The sequence below is a fragment of the Balearica regulorum genome, chromosome 3, assembly GCF_011004875.1.
Source record: "Balearica regulorum gibbericeps isolate bBalReg1 chromosome 3, bBalReg1.pri, whole genome shotgun sequence".
Classification (NCBI taxonomy): domain Eukaryota; kingdom Metazoa; phylum Chordata; class Aves; order Gruiformes; family Gruidae; genus Balearica; species Balearica regulorum.
In genome coordinates this window covers 2,749,818-2,767,308 of record NC_046186.1, presented here as the reverse complement: position 1 = coordinate 2,767,308, position 17,491 = coordinate 2,749,818, and the positions used below count along the sequence as shown (strand labels likewise).

Sequence of the window (17,491 nt, the reverse complement as noted above, 5' to 3'; positions counted from 1 at the left end):
AACACAAATTAAAAAAAAGTTTTATTAAAACAAAACTGTACAAAAAAGCAGTTATACTACATTTTAATTACAGAACAGTCTACTGTCCAAAAGGCACTAATCCAGAATAGGAGATACAATGATACAGGACTCATTTGAACTATTTTAATCAATACAATAGAGCACTTGTTTCTCTGTCCATTCACATATAGAAACAAGGACTTTTGCTACAGTCATTACACATTGTTATAAATATGAGCCCTACATGTAAAGATGCAGTATCGCTCTCCCTGGGCCGAAATTCAGTTCAATGTTAGAAATTAAATTTAAAAAAAAAAAAGAAAGAAAGAAAATAGGAAGGGAACAAAGGACACAGGGGAAGAAGCTGATGCTTCGGACTTTCGCAGCACGTGCCGCCTGAGGAAGATGTGACGGATGATGAGGAAGATGTGACAGGTGACGTTAACTCTCACCTGCACTGCAGAGCTGGGAGCAGAAAGGACCGGCTGGCCTCAAGGGTCTGAGGAAGTCTGCGGTGGAACTGGCAGGTGAACGTCCGTCACCTCGTGCCCAAAGCTGGGCGGCAGTTTTCTCACTACGTTCTGGTTTATCTAGTTCTCCTTCGACCCCCCCTCTCCCCGGACAGTTCTCCACTCTCTAACGCGTAACGAACGGTTCCGAGTGCATCAAGGGAGAAATCCAATCACTTTTCTCCTCGCAACAAATGATGGAGCAGACCCACGGGCACCTTGCAGATAAACGCAGTGATTTGGAGAAGACTTTAGAACACTCTTCTTAAAAATCAGTATCTTTACTGCAAGGGCATCAAGCCATGAGAAGATGGACCTCATCTGTTCTTACAGCTACGGACCGAGACGCGCACGGCTCGCGTGCAGCTCCTGGGGTGGAAGGACGCGTCTGTAGCGGCCGAAGGAAAGGTACGACCTACGACCTTGCCAACTTGCCTTCCTGAAAGCCAAAATGCACTTTTTTCTCCCCAGCGTGCACACACCGCGGGGAACGCGAGCTCCCCGTGGCACCTTCCTCCATCCTCCTCCGCGGTGGTGTTACCTGAGATTCGCTCCCCTGTGCGATACGGTACCGCTTCCCCGGCTGCTGCTTTTTTTCCATAAGCAGCTTCCTAACACAAGGCTCTGTTCTCTGTTCACCCTCCCAATCCACACCACTTCACTGGGGCTCTTATTCCCCTGACATTTCCGGCTGAGGACCAGTATAAAGATACTACAGGCCGTGGATGGCGCAGACAGCGTCCTTGGAGAACACCCGTGTGAAAAGCAACCGACCGGCGTGTGAAGATTTGACGTTACTATTAGGAGCAACGAGGCAACGTGCCCGTTAACTGCCAACGTGAAATAGTCTTGAAGCTGAACGAGCAGCCCTTGTTTAGACCAAGACCGAGGCATATTTGCGGGGTTTGATGACGACGTGAAGCGTTACCCGACCCTTTCGTGGTGGAAGAGGTTTAATACGCGGGCGGGAGAGAGATACTGCACCTTTCGAACAGTGTCATACACATAAGACAAAGACAGGCATCTGGATGTTAACAAAAATAAGTAACAAAGAAATATGATTAAACAAAATCTCTTCTCACATCATCCTATACTACATCCTCCTTCTGCTTAGCAGAAAATTGTACGTACACAAAAATACAAATACACAATTTTGTAGAACAGTCTGATTTTAATATATTTATATATATTTATATTTATATGAGTGGCAGGTTAGTTCATTATATAGAGCTTTTTGCACTTTTGGCTCATATGCAACAAGGCTTTATAAATTCAGCTTTAGCTTTCATTCAGGTTTTATAGCTTCTTGAACATTTGTTTTCACATTTAAAGCAGCATCCAATTTTGCAAGAGGAGTTGGTGGTGGCTACAGCAAGGATCAGGTCAAGAGGTTATTTGGGGGCGGGGGGGGGGGGAGAATATACATTCCAGTGTGTGTGTGTGCGCTAGTGCTCATGTGAAAAAAGAACAGAGTGTGAACATACGACTCTAGGATGCCATGTTTACCTCTTGAGGTAGGCAGAACACCTACAGCAGATGAGACACAGGTGCCGTTTTCATCGGGGCACACGGCGGGAGAAACAAATACGCGAGTGGAAGATGCCGACAGAGGAACGTACGGACAGGTGAGAACCCGCGGGCGAGTTACGGCGACCAGCAGAGATGGGACGCAGCTCAGCTTATGGTATCGACGCGTTTGGTAGACACGCGAAGTAACTGTAGGCGACTGCCAGCCGCCCACCGCACACACCACTACCGCTACAGCCACGCTCGCTTGCCCTTACCGGAGATGCAAGGTTGATACGACACCCCCCGCCAACGCGCCAGCGGAACAAAATTAAGACGCGCAAAACTTTTCAAAGGAAAAACGCGACTCCCTGGTGCTTTGCCAGGGTTTTTGTTCGGGCGTTCTGCCTCCTTTTTTGTGTGCCTCCGATACTGTTCCACTGTCTTTTCACTTCTAGGTTTGCAACACTCACTACTACGTTCATCTTTTTTTTCTTTTTTTCTTTTTTCAATTACAACCGCTGCTATCGACAATCACTTGGTTTAGAGAAAAAAAAAATCACTGTCAAAAAAAGGCATCTCTAGAGCAGGGTGACAGTACGACGTCAAACAGTCCATGTGTATTACACACTCCACAAATACTTTATTTTCATTAGTACCCCAGCAATAGATTCCCATTTGATCGTCGCTTGTATCAACACCCATCAACATCCTACAAGCTAATTTTCTGTTCTCTGCAAAAGAGATGTCCCTACAGCTTTTCTTGCCAATAGTAATTTCCTAGGCTTTCCCAACTCATACGTTATTAAGTTGTCAGAGTGAAAACAACATTTTGTTACTAATGAAAAATAAAACATCTACATATGGATTGCTTTCATTTTCTGAATCCTTAAGTGGTACTAATACATCTTAATAGTGTTCTGTTATTTCCTTTTACTATGGTCAGAAGAAATTCTCCTTTAATGCAATTTTCTAAAGTAGCATTCATATCTTGTTTTTTTCCCCACATAAAATTCTCATGTACGTTTACAAAATTATAACCACCTGCCAATAGCTACAATTATTTTGACACAACATTTAGCAGGTGCCACTATTATAAGCCTAGAAATAATTAAGAATATAGGAAGAAACTGCCTCTGTGATTCCAAAAAGGGATGATTAAATACGTGTATTAGTTTCTTCTATCCAGACGTACAGTTATCCAGAGGCGCGCGTTTAATGCACGAAGCTATTCCTATCTGCAATCCAAGAGGCAGTTTCCGACCGAATTCCATCCAAGCTTCCCCCCTCTTTACCGTCCACCCCAAATCGGAGATTGCGAAGGTTTGGCTGAGACGATGAGATTCGTTAAGAAGATCCCCACCAACAGATTGAAAACCGAGGGGGACGCAGCATGAGGGAGGAGCGGAGATTTCTTTCCAGCCGGATTCTGCAGGGCTCTGGACTCCCACCGCTGGGCTGGAGTCGTACGTGCGGAGGGACCGCGGGGAGGGCTCTTTTCTTAAGAGGGAAATGAGGTCTAATCCTATTTCTCCAGCTCACTCTGGAGTCCTGTTACTCACTTAGGCACTTTTTAAATTGACACTAAGAAAAAAAATAAAATTAAAAAAAGTACTGCACATATTTCACACTTCCCGGGCTTTCGTCAGCCTTGGGAAGATCAGAAAGACCAAGAGGGAGACAGCCAAGGCGATTTGTCAAGAAAATAGTGCTCCCCATGGACACAACTGACTTTTATTTGTCACCCTTTGATAGAACTGCTATTGAACTAAATCTAGTTTAGATTTGTTATTCCTGTATTATCTTTAAGGTAAAAGCCTGTCTTACGGTGGTTCTGTGGCACGATCATCCGCTTCATCACATCGGATCTGACACCTGACTTCAAAGAGACGCGGCGCTCTCCCAGCTGAAGCCCGCAGCAGCGCGCCGAGCGTTTGCACTGGTGAGAGAAGTGCTGCCCGTAACCCCCGAGAACGACTCTGGCAGCAAATTAAGGCTGTTGACGAGATTCGGAAAGACATTACTAACGGCACGGCTAGAGCCAAAAGCAAGGCGAAAGGGTTTTTTGCTTTTGAGTTTGTATTGCAACGGGTGATGAAATTGAAAATCTGTCCCTCTCGAAAGAACAAACAGGGCTCTGACCCCAGAGCAACTAGAAACAAGTCACGAGCTTCAGTTCGGCACAAGTCTCAAGACGACACCTTAATTTACACAGAAGCCAAAAGAGAAAGAGAAAATTCAGTGGATAATACTGAAAGACGGGAAGATCAAAATCCAAATTCTGTTTTCATTGTCATTATCTATTTGGAAAAGTAATTCCAAGTTTCTCCAATCATCTTCAAATCTAAACCAACTTGAAAAATAATAATAAAAAGCTACTCTGGCTGTAAAAAGTGATCCCAAACCCTGGGTGAAGGAAGTACGAGGGGAAACAGTACGCAGCAAAGCTACGCAAATCCACGCACCCTGGCCCAAACCCTCACATTAAAAAAGCAGACAGCAGCACCCTAACCAAGAAAAACCAACTGCACCAATTAAGACAGCTGCCAACACAAAGTGCAAGCAAGACAAAATAAAATGAAAGAAAAAAAAAAATACCACTACCATGTCCCTCTCTGTTAACCATGGTCCAACACCTTGGAACCACCTTATTTCACACAAGAGGTTGCAAGTGAAGAACCTGCTGTAAATTGACTGAATTTATGAGCTTTTTTTTTTTTTGTAATGGTCAGAGTAGACAAAATGTTTCATATTTATATTCACTGTGGACAATATATATCCAGACTTCAAGTATGCAATTGAAACAGCACCATCTAATAGGCAAAAGGGGAATGCCTCTTGACTTGGACTAAAGTAGGATTAAAGGAATTAAAAAATAACCATAAATACGCTGCTTGACGGTGTGAAGGTAATAAAGTGCCTGTACAGGGTAAAGAGAAGAAGGACAAACAAGAGAAAGCAGGGAGGAACAAAATTAAAACAGGAAAAGTCACCTGCGGAAGAGGAGAAAGGGCACGGAGAGTCCTAACAGGAGTGGGAGAGGCAGCGAACAACAAAGGGCACAAAGAACCAAACAGAACAGATAAACCTGAGCCCGCCAACTGTGTGCACGACACCTCCAATGAGTCTGTTCAGACGCACCGCTGTATCTAGGATAGAGCTTTGTTTTCGCAAGTAATTTGCTAGAACGCTGTCGAGTACCTGCTGAAGTGCACAGCTCAGTACCAGTCTTCCCAGTAAAAAAAAAAACAAACCCCATAGTCCAAGTAGTAATTAAAAAAAAAAAAGATTATACTTGAAAGTTACTATTTCCCTGATTTTTGAATCTAAGTGTCAAAGCTAAAATGAGGGAAGGGAAGAGGGCTGCTAACTAACCGTGCTGGAAAATCCCAAGGTCTTTTAGCTAGCAGAAAGCTCCGAATATTTCCAAAGACTGAACCAAATCTAAACCTCCTCACTACCCTGGATTGCTTTTTATTAGGATGGAAATGATATATAGCCATTATTTTGAGACAGTAAGAACAACGGGTTCAGGTCAGCACTTCAGTATGAGAAAACCACTGGCAAACCAGGTAAAACAGGATTACCGGGGTGTGAAGGAGCTTGGATGAAAGATCAAAGGAATTACCTCTGAGAAGAACTGAAATTTGGGGAAATAACGTGCGACAAAATCGGTACCAAGAAGAATCAACTTCAGAGGAAAATGAATGGCTCAGAGCAGTTGGAGGAGGTATAGCTCAAAACACTCGTCTGGAATTCCTTCAAGGAAACACGGGCTCAGTGTAGGAAACAGGAGGAGACATCGGTTTAGCAAGAGGACTTCTGGTGGCCGTGATATTTTTTGAAGCGCTCTGGCAATTGATGAAAGTATTTGTAAAAAACAGTTGCTTGGGGCACTGCAGCTAGAGGAAATGATCATGACTGATCAAGGTTTTTTTTCATGTCAAATGGTTTTCATGTTGAATGTTCTCAGGTAGGAGTAAAAAACACGGCAAGGTCCACTTAACAACTGGAATTCAGGTACCCGAATGTCTAATGGAACAAATGGGAACAAAGGATCAGAAATTCGGATTGACCCAGGCTTTTGGTTAGGGGTTTTGTTTGTTTATTTTCAAATAAGAACCAAAAATAACAGTTGAACAGAATAATGCCGTTCCAGAGGTACTTTAGCTGCTCACCACTGACTGGTATGAAAGCATGCATCGCTGTGTCAGTAGAATAGAGACTGAACCTGTAAGATACTGGAGCAAATCTAAGTAATACGGCGGCAAACAGAAACCACCTGGTACCAAAACTACATTTGTTTGATTCCCGTTATGGCAGAAGTACAAAGTGTAAAAAGATATTTATCATACATAACTGGAACCTCACGTGGTTTAGAGACATAAGGCACAATATGTTCTCTGATGGAAAGTCATACTTTTAAAAGAAGTTCTTACTGCAGAGAACCCCTCTAGTACTCAAATCTCTATAAATTATTAAATACTATGAACAGGTTATAACGGTAAGAGTAGAAGACAAGTCTACCTCTTTGGAATCATAGTTTTACAATTAAGGCCAGAAGGGACCAGTCTATCACCTACAAAGAGACCCTGAATATTAGATGGCCTCCCGCAATCCTGATGCAAACTCCTTATTCTATCTACTTCATCCAACGGGATGAATGAACCATCCTGCCCTTCCAAATGTAAAAAATAAATAAATAAATAAATCCCCTAATTGAGAGCGTCTGCCTTTTCCCCGTAACTTTTAAAAATTTTACCATTTGTATCCAATGGATTTAGAAACATAAATGGAATCATTATTTTTTTTCTCTCAACACACTTACAAACAACTTCTTAATGTCCATGGATACTTCATTGCCTCTTAACTCCTAATCAGATGCCTAATTTTCAAGCCTACTTGACTGAACCGAATTACCGGCAAATGCAACTTCACGACTGTTTTATCCTTGCTCTGCTACAAACCCCAGCATTAACAAGTGAGTATTGTAGGGGCAGATTCTCAACTGATGTTAATTCTGATAGCTCTGCAAATGAGTGGATCTATTCCCTCATCTCAATAATATTTCTTTTCTCCAAGCACCCGGAGAAAGAGGACTGTGACTTAAAAGAACTCTAAAGGAAGGGTTGCAGAATTAAACTGTTAGTTCCCAGTGAGCAGCTGTGTGCCACGATCTCCATGTCAGCTAAACCGACAGGCAACTACCTCTGCAACAAAGTGAACAAAAGCACGTCTCAAATTCCAATAACAACTCCTAAACGAACTTTGTAATGCTATACGGTGTGCCACGAAGACACGTTGGAGATTTCAGAGCATTTCATGAACGGCTTCAACTATCTCATCAATAAAGCATCCAAGCTATTTACCCTTCTCGGGTAGTAGCTACACGTGTTGTGCAATACACCCGGTCTTTCCCAGCAACACATCTTTGCCATTCTGAACCCAATGTAATTCCACCTAAACTCAGATCACTCTCCGATACGCAGAAAGGTAAGATGCTCCCGCTGCTACCTTCCACTCCAAAAATCCTATCAAACCTTTTGAACAGAAGAACAGCTTGAATGTGGCAAGGGAGAGCCTACGTCGCTTTGGTCTTGAAAAGATCTGCTTACTTGCCATAGCGCATAAATGCAATGGCTTGCACTCTGGTACAGGAAAAACCGGTCAGTGAGTTGATATTCTGAGTTCCTGGCTCTGGTTAGCTCCTGAAGGGTATTTTCAGTACTGTCACTACAGTCCTGTCAAAGAGAGATAGCAGCAACTTTATCAGCAGGCAGACTTTAAAAAAAATAAAATAAAAAAAATCCAAAGTCAAACATGCTTTGAGGAATGGAATATATGCTTAATATTCTTAATGGAATATATTGGGTGAGAAATATTAATTAATAATTTACTTTCATTATCTCTTTGCCCTCCTCGAGCGATTTGACAGATAAACTTTGTAAGTAAAATGTATTTTTAAATCTCAGATGATGTAAAACATATCTCAGAAGGCTAAAGTCAACCTCTTAATTATAGAGGTGGGTTATTTAAGCTACATATGCCATCTTGCCATAACATGGAAGACTTTAATTAGTTAAGGAGAAGGGGTGGAGAGAGGAGGATAGGAAGCTGAATTGAGACCAGAGACAGCAGCAAGTTAACGTCTCAAAACGTACATCCTAGAAAAGCAGTTGCTACCATTGCCACTGTGAGTGTAGTACCACAAGCGGCAACCGCGCTGGAAGAACCGAAGTAGCCATGACCCACAGGTCTGTTCTGAACCACAGTGACGTTGGATGAGATTTACACAAGTATTCCAGCACAAAGAAGCTGAAAAGTAACTGAAGGATTTAAATAAGAGCCTAAGGAAGTTATGTCCCTAACTTCTTCTGCAAATCTGTTGGGAGTTAGGAACCTGCTAATTTTTCTAAATTTGACGAAGAGTCTCTATGCACAACTTTGCATACCAAAAAACTCCGGAAACCTGTCTGATAAGGAACTACAGCAGGTGAACAGCAATATGCAAAAATATGGTCAAGAAACTTAAGGGCAAAAATGAAGCACAGGCTCTGCAGTGCTCAAGATCGGTCAACAGAGAACGTTTTTCACAAAAATCACAGAGTAAAAAGGCACGTAACACCCTATGACAGATACTTTCTGAGAATCCAGCAACGTATAGAGAAAGATTACGATGTTATTTTAGGTCATCACCATACATCCTCTCCTGCTGTGAATGGCAAGCATGCTGTTCAACTATCCAGTTGCAGGCTCTTTTGAGATTTCTTAAGAAAAAGGTGAGTTAGCTCGTAACACCACAACACGCTAACTGCAACGGGAGACAGCAGACAGCTCGAGGACAATACGGTTATATATAAACTTGGCAGTAACTGCTGATAAGGCTTCCAAACCGAGACACGACGAAGGACAACTTGCAGTGGCACAGAAGAGCCAGTTACGTTCCCTGCTTGAGGAACCGGGGGCAGGAGCGCAATCGGTACCCTCTGCCTGCGGGCAGGGTGAGGAATTCAGCGGAGTACTGGGCCATGGCTGATCTTCCTCAACGCTACAACCGAGTAACAAATGAAGAAGGGCTAAACCAGCACCCTGGGTAATCTGTAATCATGCTGTCACGGAACTAAACGTCCATTTTGTTTCTAAAACTTATCGAGAAGCAATACGCACATGAGCGGGGGGGCAGGGAACCACACAGAAGGATGAGAAGCAGCTTTGCATAGAAAACTCAACTCGGTTGCAGTCCCTGCTGTTGTAAGTTACTATTAGGAACAGGTCATTATTTAAGTTTACGAAGTAGTTGTGTTCCAAGTGTCACTAATAACACTGGTATTAAAGAGAATTAGGGGGCGGAAGATCTTCTGTTTTCAATCACAGAAAAGACAGAAATCCTTTTAATTATGACCATGCCAATCCACATCTTTCTAAAGCAGCTAATTACATGTCAGGAGGACACCCAGTCATTCAAAAGAACTGCCATCACTTTTACTGCCATGTTCTTATGCATTTATCCTACCCATCCCAATTACCCTGGCTGCAGTTTGAAAGGATTTAGCAGAAGTGCGCTGGATGTTTTGATCAGCAGAATACACCCGCTTCCATTTAACAGCGGAGGGAAGAGAGGGAATAAATGGCAGCGAGAGCCTCCTGCCAAGCCATCTGAGTGAGAGATGCAGCGTACATGCAGAAACATCAAAGGCCCATTACGCAGTTCACTCCAGTTCAATGGGTTTCGTTCACTCACGCTTTAGCTGTTGGCCGGAGCACTCCAAAGCTCACTGGAAAAACGGGGAAGAGCACAACGTTGCAGCAATCAAACCAATTAGTTCGTTTTCTTGATCAGCCTGATTAAAAGGGGCATTTAAAATAAGCTTTGTGAATTTTTCCCCCCTGCACCCAAAACGGCAAATCCTTTTCCACCTCCATGACATAAGCTGTCAATATTATCGCCTGGATACTACACCGATAAGCACAGCACAGGCATCACGGAGCGTATCTTGAAAAAGCAGAATGCATTTGTTTACTTCTTCCAGCAAGCTCAAGCTAAAGTACGATCTGGATTTTCATAGAGCGCGACAGAAGAACCTTAACAAAAACAGAGTAGTTTGTAGTGATTATTGTAATTGTGCCGATACCACCTTAGCTACAGCATCACCTACGTTCAATGGACGCCTTTGTGAAAACAGGGATGAACAAACAATTCTAGGCTATTTTTAAGTCATAAAACCTAAGACCGAGGTTAGCGATCAACAATTCTTTAGATGTTTGAATTTTTCTCCCCACATCTCTGTTTCACGGGTGCCACTGCCATTACATCAATTTAATTTGTATTTGTTGGACAAAAACCAACATCAAAATGCTGTCATCTTATTGACAGTCCTCAAAACAACCAATTCCACTTTTCTAGTTATAACACATTTCTCACAATGGAGAAAAATAATTTTTGTGTATTTTCAATTGGAGTTTATAGCTGCCATCTCTAGAATGCCTCTTTTTTTCACTAATGTGCCACATCTTTAGTCGGACAGTTTAAACCCCATAAATTAGGCAACAGTAATAGATGCTAAAATGAAGGTTTTAGGACTATGCTTTTCAGCTTGCCAAATGCCTGTTGGCCAATAACCGATTCAATATCCTGAGTAAACATCCCAGCTGCAAAAAAGCCCAAGGGGGAATGTTATATTATGAAACGTCTCTGCAACTCTTCTTGGGAACTGCTAGGTACTTTTTGGTCAGGCCATCAACCTTCCCTTCCAAGAAATCACAGTGAAAACGCCTGACTCCGCAAAACTCCGTTAAATTAGTCGGGATCACAACACAACCCGGCCTACGGCTACTAACACACGCACAACATCTTCAGCTGTCTAATAAGAGTGAACACGTTGGGTCACTGACATGTAACACAGTTTTCAAGACCAATCCTGTGAATGAAGATTCCTGCCAAATGATAAAAGCTACACCAAACTCAAGATTATTGTCTACAAGCTTAAGACTTTGATCAAAATAACATTATCAAGTTAAATAACTTCAAAGAGCACGAGAGCTACTTGGGTGGGAAGCCTTGTCCAAAATAAAAGCAAAGTTTCTTTCGACAAAAAACCCCCTAGAATTTGCTGGTAATTATCCAACGAACTTGAAAGAAGCTGATGAACGCTGGGGAATGAGGGCTGCACAATGATGTAGCTGGGGTGGGAGGAGGAACATAAACCTTCTGGTAAGAAAATGATTATCTAAAATAAGCAGAATTCCAGGGATAAAGTGGGAAAAACATCTTCTCCTAATAAAGATCCACAGCTCTCAGTACTACAGGGAAAATCTCATGCTGAATCTTAGTAATTTGCAGAGAAAGGTGTGAATCCAGCTTTGTATCCGAGTTAAGATTGCACACAGGGCAACGACATCCTCCATTAAGTGCTTTAGGGGCAGCGATTTTGAGGTTTGAAAACTCTTATACCAATTTTGCTGGGCTTATCTGTATCAAAAATAAAGAACTGTTTGCTCAGGAAACCCAGTTCCAACCACCATGTCTTGGTGACTCAATGACTCTGGGGGAAACAACATTTTCATTTTACTTCTTTGCAAGCAGCATCTCTCTGTGAGGGAAAATTTTTTCTACCACGTAGGCGAACTCAAAATCTTGGCTAACTCATCTCCCTGTTTGTATGCTCCTTGAAGGCAAAAATTAACACTTGGGAGTCTAAGTGACCCCCATGGCAGTCCATATTGGCAAACATCGTTGTGATTTCTCTTCAAAATAGCATCCAACTCAGATGTAAAGTCTGCCTAGTGAAGTATCTTTTTTTTTTTCCCCCTAGCAGTTGCCAACAGCAAACACGGAAAGAAAAGGAGGATCCAAGCGAGTATAATGTCACTCTTTCCCAGTCATATCCTCTCAGCTTCTGATAATCACCAATTAATGAATTACTGAACCAAAAATTTCTAGTTTATCATAGAAGTCACCAGTGGGCCTAAGTTAGCTACAATTTTTCCTGTAATATGTTCAGCTATGTGAAATTTTTCAAGTCTGCACTCACAGCAGCAAGACAACGATAAATCCTCACAAACGAAGGCAAAAACTGATCTACAGCACAAATGTTACGAAAACATGGAAAACTTACCAGTCTGATGTTGAGCAATGAAACAAACAGAATAATTCAAATATCCCTGAAGAACTGTGTAAACAGAGCAAATAATTAATGAAATTTATTACTTATGGCTTGACTGGAACCTGGAGCCAGACCCTGCAAATAAAGCTCCCCTCTATTAGGAGAATAGGAAAGATAACTTTTTATCAGTAACAAAACAGAAAAAAAAAGCCAACAACAAATGAAGAGAATTTCTTTAAACAACTCAACATGTATAGATCAGAACTAGGAAACACTTCAACCTGAGCAGGTTTGTACAGAATCATACAATAACTGAGGTCAGATGAGGCCTTTGGAGGTCTCCAGTCCAACCGTGTCCAGTTGAGTTTTGAATATCCCCAAGGATGGGGCTTCCACTGCCATTCGACGGTTCTGGGGCCACTATGAAAATATTTCTCTTTATATTCATCTGGGATTTTCTTTAATGCAACTTGAACCCACTGCCCCTCACCTTTTTGCTATACACCTCTGAGAAGAACCTGGCTCCATCTTCTCTAAACCCACCCATTAAGACAGCTGAAGAACAAAACAGAAGATGCCCCCAGAGCCAGTCTGAACAAACCCAGCTCTCGCAAATTCTCACCACAGGACATGTGCTCCAGCCTTCTCATCTCAGCAGCCCTACAAGGGACTCGCTCCTGCCCAGCACTGCACACAGTACTCCAGATGTGGTCCCTCAAGTGATGAAAACAGGACTAATGGCTTTCCTTGACCTGCTGAAGGCTCTTCTTAATGAGATTCCTCAACTGCTGCAAGGGTGCACTGCTGACTCACAACCAACCTGGTCACATCCAACATATGAATAATGGGATTACGCTGTAAGAATGTTTATAGAGTATTTAGAAGATGTCTCTGTAATGCTAGAGCATCAACAAATAACATGTCTACTCATTGCTATGTCGACTTACTTTTATCATCTCAAAATGCTTTCACAAACGCCTGCGATCTCAGACTTCAGGAAAAAGTTGGGGGAATTAAAAAAAAAAACAACCAACCAACCAACAAAAAACTCAAAACAACCCAAAAAAGAAGTGGAGGTAGAAATTGTTGTTTTAAGAAGACGGTGAGAGAGAACAACTCAAGTATAAGGACTTTAAGAGCGACAAAATAACAGTCAAAACTTACTCTACGAAGTTAAAAGCAATCTGTGCCCGTCGCAGAAGAGAAGCATCTTAAATAATTTCTTCTCTATTCACAGAACAAAAAGGTAGATCTAGTCTGCCACCAGATCCACTTCAAGGGAACCCACATGAGAACAAATTGCAGTAATTCCAGATTGGCTACAACAAATTGCAACTGAATAGCAAAGCTATAAAAATGAGGCATAATTTTCAAGAAAATCCAGAGATAGAAAGACAAAGACGACTCCCGTATTGCATAAAACACCCTAGAACAAAGGCTAAATTCCAGGACACACTCTCCACCAATTCTTTCACTTACTCCAGATCACATACACGTCTCCTGATATCATCACACCAGCTTCTATTTCATTTTAGCTAATTCACATCAAACCAAAAAGTTATTAGCAGCTGCAAATTGTTCATTGTGAACTTTCAGAATAAAGGAAATAAACTGCCACGAGCGTCCTGGTAAGAGCTGAAGTCTTACTCTTTCCTCGTACCTCTCAATGGTCAAAGAAAAGCCAAAATAGACAGGGGCAACCAAAAAACCGACACCATGGAACTAAAGTGTCCGATTCCCCAGTTTAAGTCATTTATTTTCTCTGGTGAGAAGATGGTATTTACCAGGAAGCTACAGACAAGGAGGATCTGCCAATCTCCAGTCGTTCACAAGGGGTTTAACTGTTCAACCTTCAGCTAGGGTAGTGATGCACAATGAGACCAGCAGCTACCTGACAGTGACACACAGAATTAAGACCAGATTATTCTACGTTAGACGTACAATTTTAGTGGTGTTCCTTTAATCCTGCATCACGTGAACCTACAGTCAGGATACACCTATAACCAGGATACAGAAGCTGTAGTACTATTTTTGTTCTTCCCTATTGTTTTAAAAAGCCAATGCTTGAAACAATGACTTTTTTTTTTTAAAAAAAGACGGTATAGTAAGCAATATTTCTTTTAAAATTGCAGCTGTCCAACAGTTTGAGTCTGTTCTTTTTAAAATGAAACAGCCAAAACAAATGGTGGTGGCAAGCCCAACGTAAAGAGGCCATCGATTATTAAAATCTCCTTACTATAAATCGTGGATGTTGCTTGTCAGCTTGGTGTGTGACTGTAGTATGAATAAGTAGGTAAAATTCCACTAAGGCTACAGTTTGCTCGATCATTCTGCTGTGCAAAAATAGAAATAAAAGCTCTCCCCGTCCTTTCACTCCTTAGTACCAAAACATTCATACACACATGAAGAAAAAAACCTGCGATGGTCGCTGATCCAATTCCTTTCTTTCCTGAGTCTGCCCTGATGCTACTTATGAATTTGCCTACTCGAGAAATGCAATAAAACAGAAAAAAAGACGGCTTCATTCTGCTTCAGCGATCTAGATCTAAGGAAAGCACATAAATTTTCCAATGAAATCCACAAATGAAAGACGAGGCCAAGCCCTACCTATATATCTTCAAAGCTACAGAGACAACGAGGTGCCAAGTCTGTGCCCTCTGAAAGCACAAAATCTCCTCCGCACTTACCTAAGCAATTTTCACAAGATTAACAGATGTAAAGATGATCTAGTTAGCCTACGCCTTGGAGGGGTTTAGGCTGGCTTAAAACCTGCCGAGGAGCCGCGTTGTAGGAGTTTGCAATGCTATCTGATAGTTAAGCGTGAGGAAGGGATGAGAACAAGCCAAGTAATAGCAACTTCCCTTGATCGCCTCCACCTGCAGAAGCGGAGGGGAGAAAAGGGAAACCCATCCTTCAGACCAAGCCCGTTTTCCCCTTTTTAAACTATTCCCACATAAACAGGGAAGGTAAAAAATGGAATGTTGTGAAAACGCTATGCAAATTTTTACGTATCTATATACAAAAATTTACATAGGTTTTTAATTTTTATTTTGAACGTAACACAGTCCTGCCCGTCTCTAACACTTCCCGTGCTGTTTCCATTGAAATGTTTCCTCTTACCGGCAGCAACATATCATTTTATCAGGATGCCAGGAGATCATTTCCACACAATGCCAGCAGATGTAATTTTCTTAGATGCACACACAGTTCATCATTTAGATACTAGATGACAAGGTGATCGCAGGGTGACTCTGTAATGCAAGTTTGCTGTTTGGTATTTTGAATTCTCAAATGATAAAAAAAAGACTTATCAAATATAAATATCTTTAAGAAAAAAGTAACAAAAGTGCTACATATGATCAAGGAAAACAATTCCATTAGTTTCTGCTACTTAAAGTAGGTTTGCTTTACAAATATTACCACATCCATTATCAGTATGGCTTCCAATTATTAATTAAATTGCTCGTAGCAGTATAGCTTTCTCACATCTTAACAAGGACAGAGTAAAGAGAACACAAAACATTCATACCCCATTTCTCAGGTAAGAGATCCTCCTGCCTTTAAACAAACAAAAAAAGTTCGTATTTAGGAGAATATTTATGCTACGATGGTTATCTAGCAAAGGTCAGCTGCAAAAGTTCTCCAATAACCTTTCAGGCTAGTCAGGACGTAGGCATTAGTTACACAGACGTGTAAAAATCCACTCGCCCATTTTATGACCTTAATACCTTCCCGGAAAACATTGCTTTTGAAAAGTGGCAAAGTGGAGAGGGGAGGAGGGTGGGGACAGAAAAGGCGAGAGGAAGAAGAAAAGGTGAAATTGTTAATGACAGATCAATAGAGTCTAGACCTCTTCTGAGCAGGCACTGCTAGCCATGCCAAATAATGAATAGTGGTTTTGAGAAGTGGACTGTTGTCCATTAGACATTCAGCTCATTTTTCATATGATCCCAGGCTGGGCTTCAAACATGGTCCCAGAGGCAGAAGGCAGTACTTATCCACTAAGCCACGCAGCTCGTGAGAGTAGAGGATGTCTGTGTTGAATATGTGAACATCAACCGAAATATGTGAATGTGTTTCCAATGGACATTCTCAGCACAGCACCCAAAAGTATATCGAGTCACTGTATGACCAGTGAGGCACGGCTTATTGCAGCTGGAAATCATTTATTCCCATGCTGAAGTGGGGTTTCTAGTGTTCTTTTTACTCTCTGCTGATACTCCCGATCTGGTGTCCATCGACCCTGTGCCACTACCTCAGCTTGCATCCTTTCAGTCTCAGAGAAGGAAAAGCGTACAGACTAGGGGGTTTTTTAACACGATCTCTAAGGGTATCCAAGATTTTTAAGTGTAGCCTAAGACTTGTAATTGAGGGCTGTCTAAAATACCTGGAAGCACTTTGAATGCTAAGACAGAGCAGCAAGATTTTTCTAGCCACTGGGGCTGGGAGAGGGAGGTTGGTTGGTTGATTGATTATTTATTGGGAATTAATACTGAGAGAGTATATGCAAAGGCTGAGGGCACCATGCCATCTTCACAGAACAAGACCCTAACAGCTAACTGACGTACAAGAAACTGCAAAGTTATACTGTAAGAACACATATTAAGGACCGAGGAAAGTCTGCTAAGGTGCTACGTCTAAAACTAAGTTACTTCTTGCTTTGACCCTCCCCTTTCTTTGTATCAGTCGTCGTCTAGAGCCTCTGTCTTGATCTCGTTGGCTCCTTGCCGGGCCAATGCCAAGATGGTGTGGTTTACCGCTGCCATTTCCACGGCTAATGAAATGGGGTCTTGATGGTCACTATGGCTAGTGCTGTCATCCTGGGCATGCGGAAAGGAGAAGAGAGAAGCATTGTTACTCCACAAGTAGAAAACCAGCGGATAAAACTAGCGTGTAAAATAACGGACTAGGGGCAGCAAATTGCACGTTCGTTACGGGGGTAGAAAGCGAAAGGAATTTACAAAATCGATTTAGGCCTGATTTCCCTCACTGCGCAGACAAAGGTAAGCAAGGCAAGGGGTGGCGTACCCAATTTTCCAGAGAGAAATTTGAGGGGCGTTGGGGGATATTCTGAGAAAAATATTATATTATAAAGATAAAAGTGATACGCAAGGCATGTCAGGAAACCAAACTAAGATAGGAATCATTATGCACCGCACAAATTCATGCTACGCTTACATTTTGAATATACAGCTGTGGTCATCCCGCCTAAAGAGGACACATTAGAGCTAGAAAAGGTAGAGAGAGCGGCAACCCAGGGGAAGAGAGGCAGGGGTGGCTTCCTCACGGGGAGAGGCGAAACGGACCCAGGTTCTTCAGTTTGGAAAAGAAACGGCTGATGGTTGATATGGTAAATGTTTATTACAAATAATG

At 42.0% G+C, this 17,491-nt stretch overlaps 1 protein-coding gene across 19 annotated transcripts in view; it reads right to left on the bottom strand.

Moving 5' to 3' along the window:
• Positions 1-17,491, bottom strand: part of HMBOX1 (homeobox containing 1) — a 127,647-nt gene continuing 110,156 nt past the window's right edge. For 17 of the 19 annotated variants that reach the window (XM_075750357.1, XM_075750351.1, XM_075750367.1 and 14 more), the window contains one exon: positions 1-16,938. In XM_075750357.1, coding sequence (XP_075606472.1) covers positions 16,801-16,938 — 138 coding nt within the window. In that variant the 3' untranslated portion in view covers positions 1-16,800. The remainder of the gene's footprint in view (positions 16,939-17,491) is intronic. The other 2 variants (XR_012834974.1, XM_075750366.1) reach the window with 2 other exon arrangements.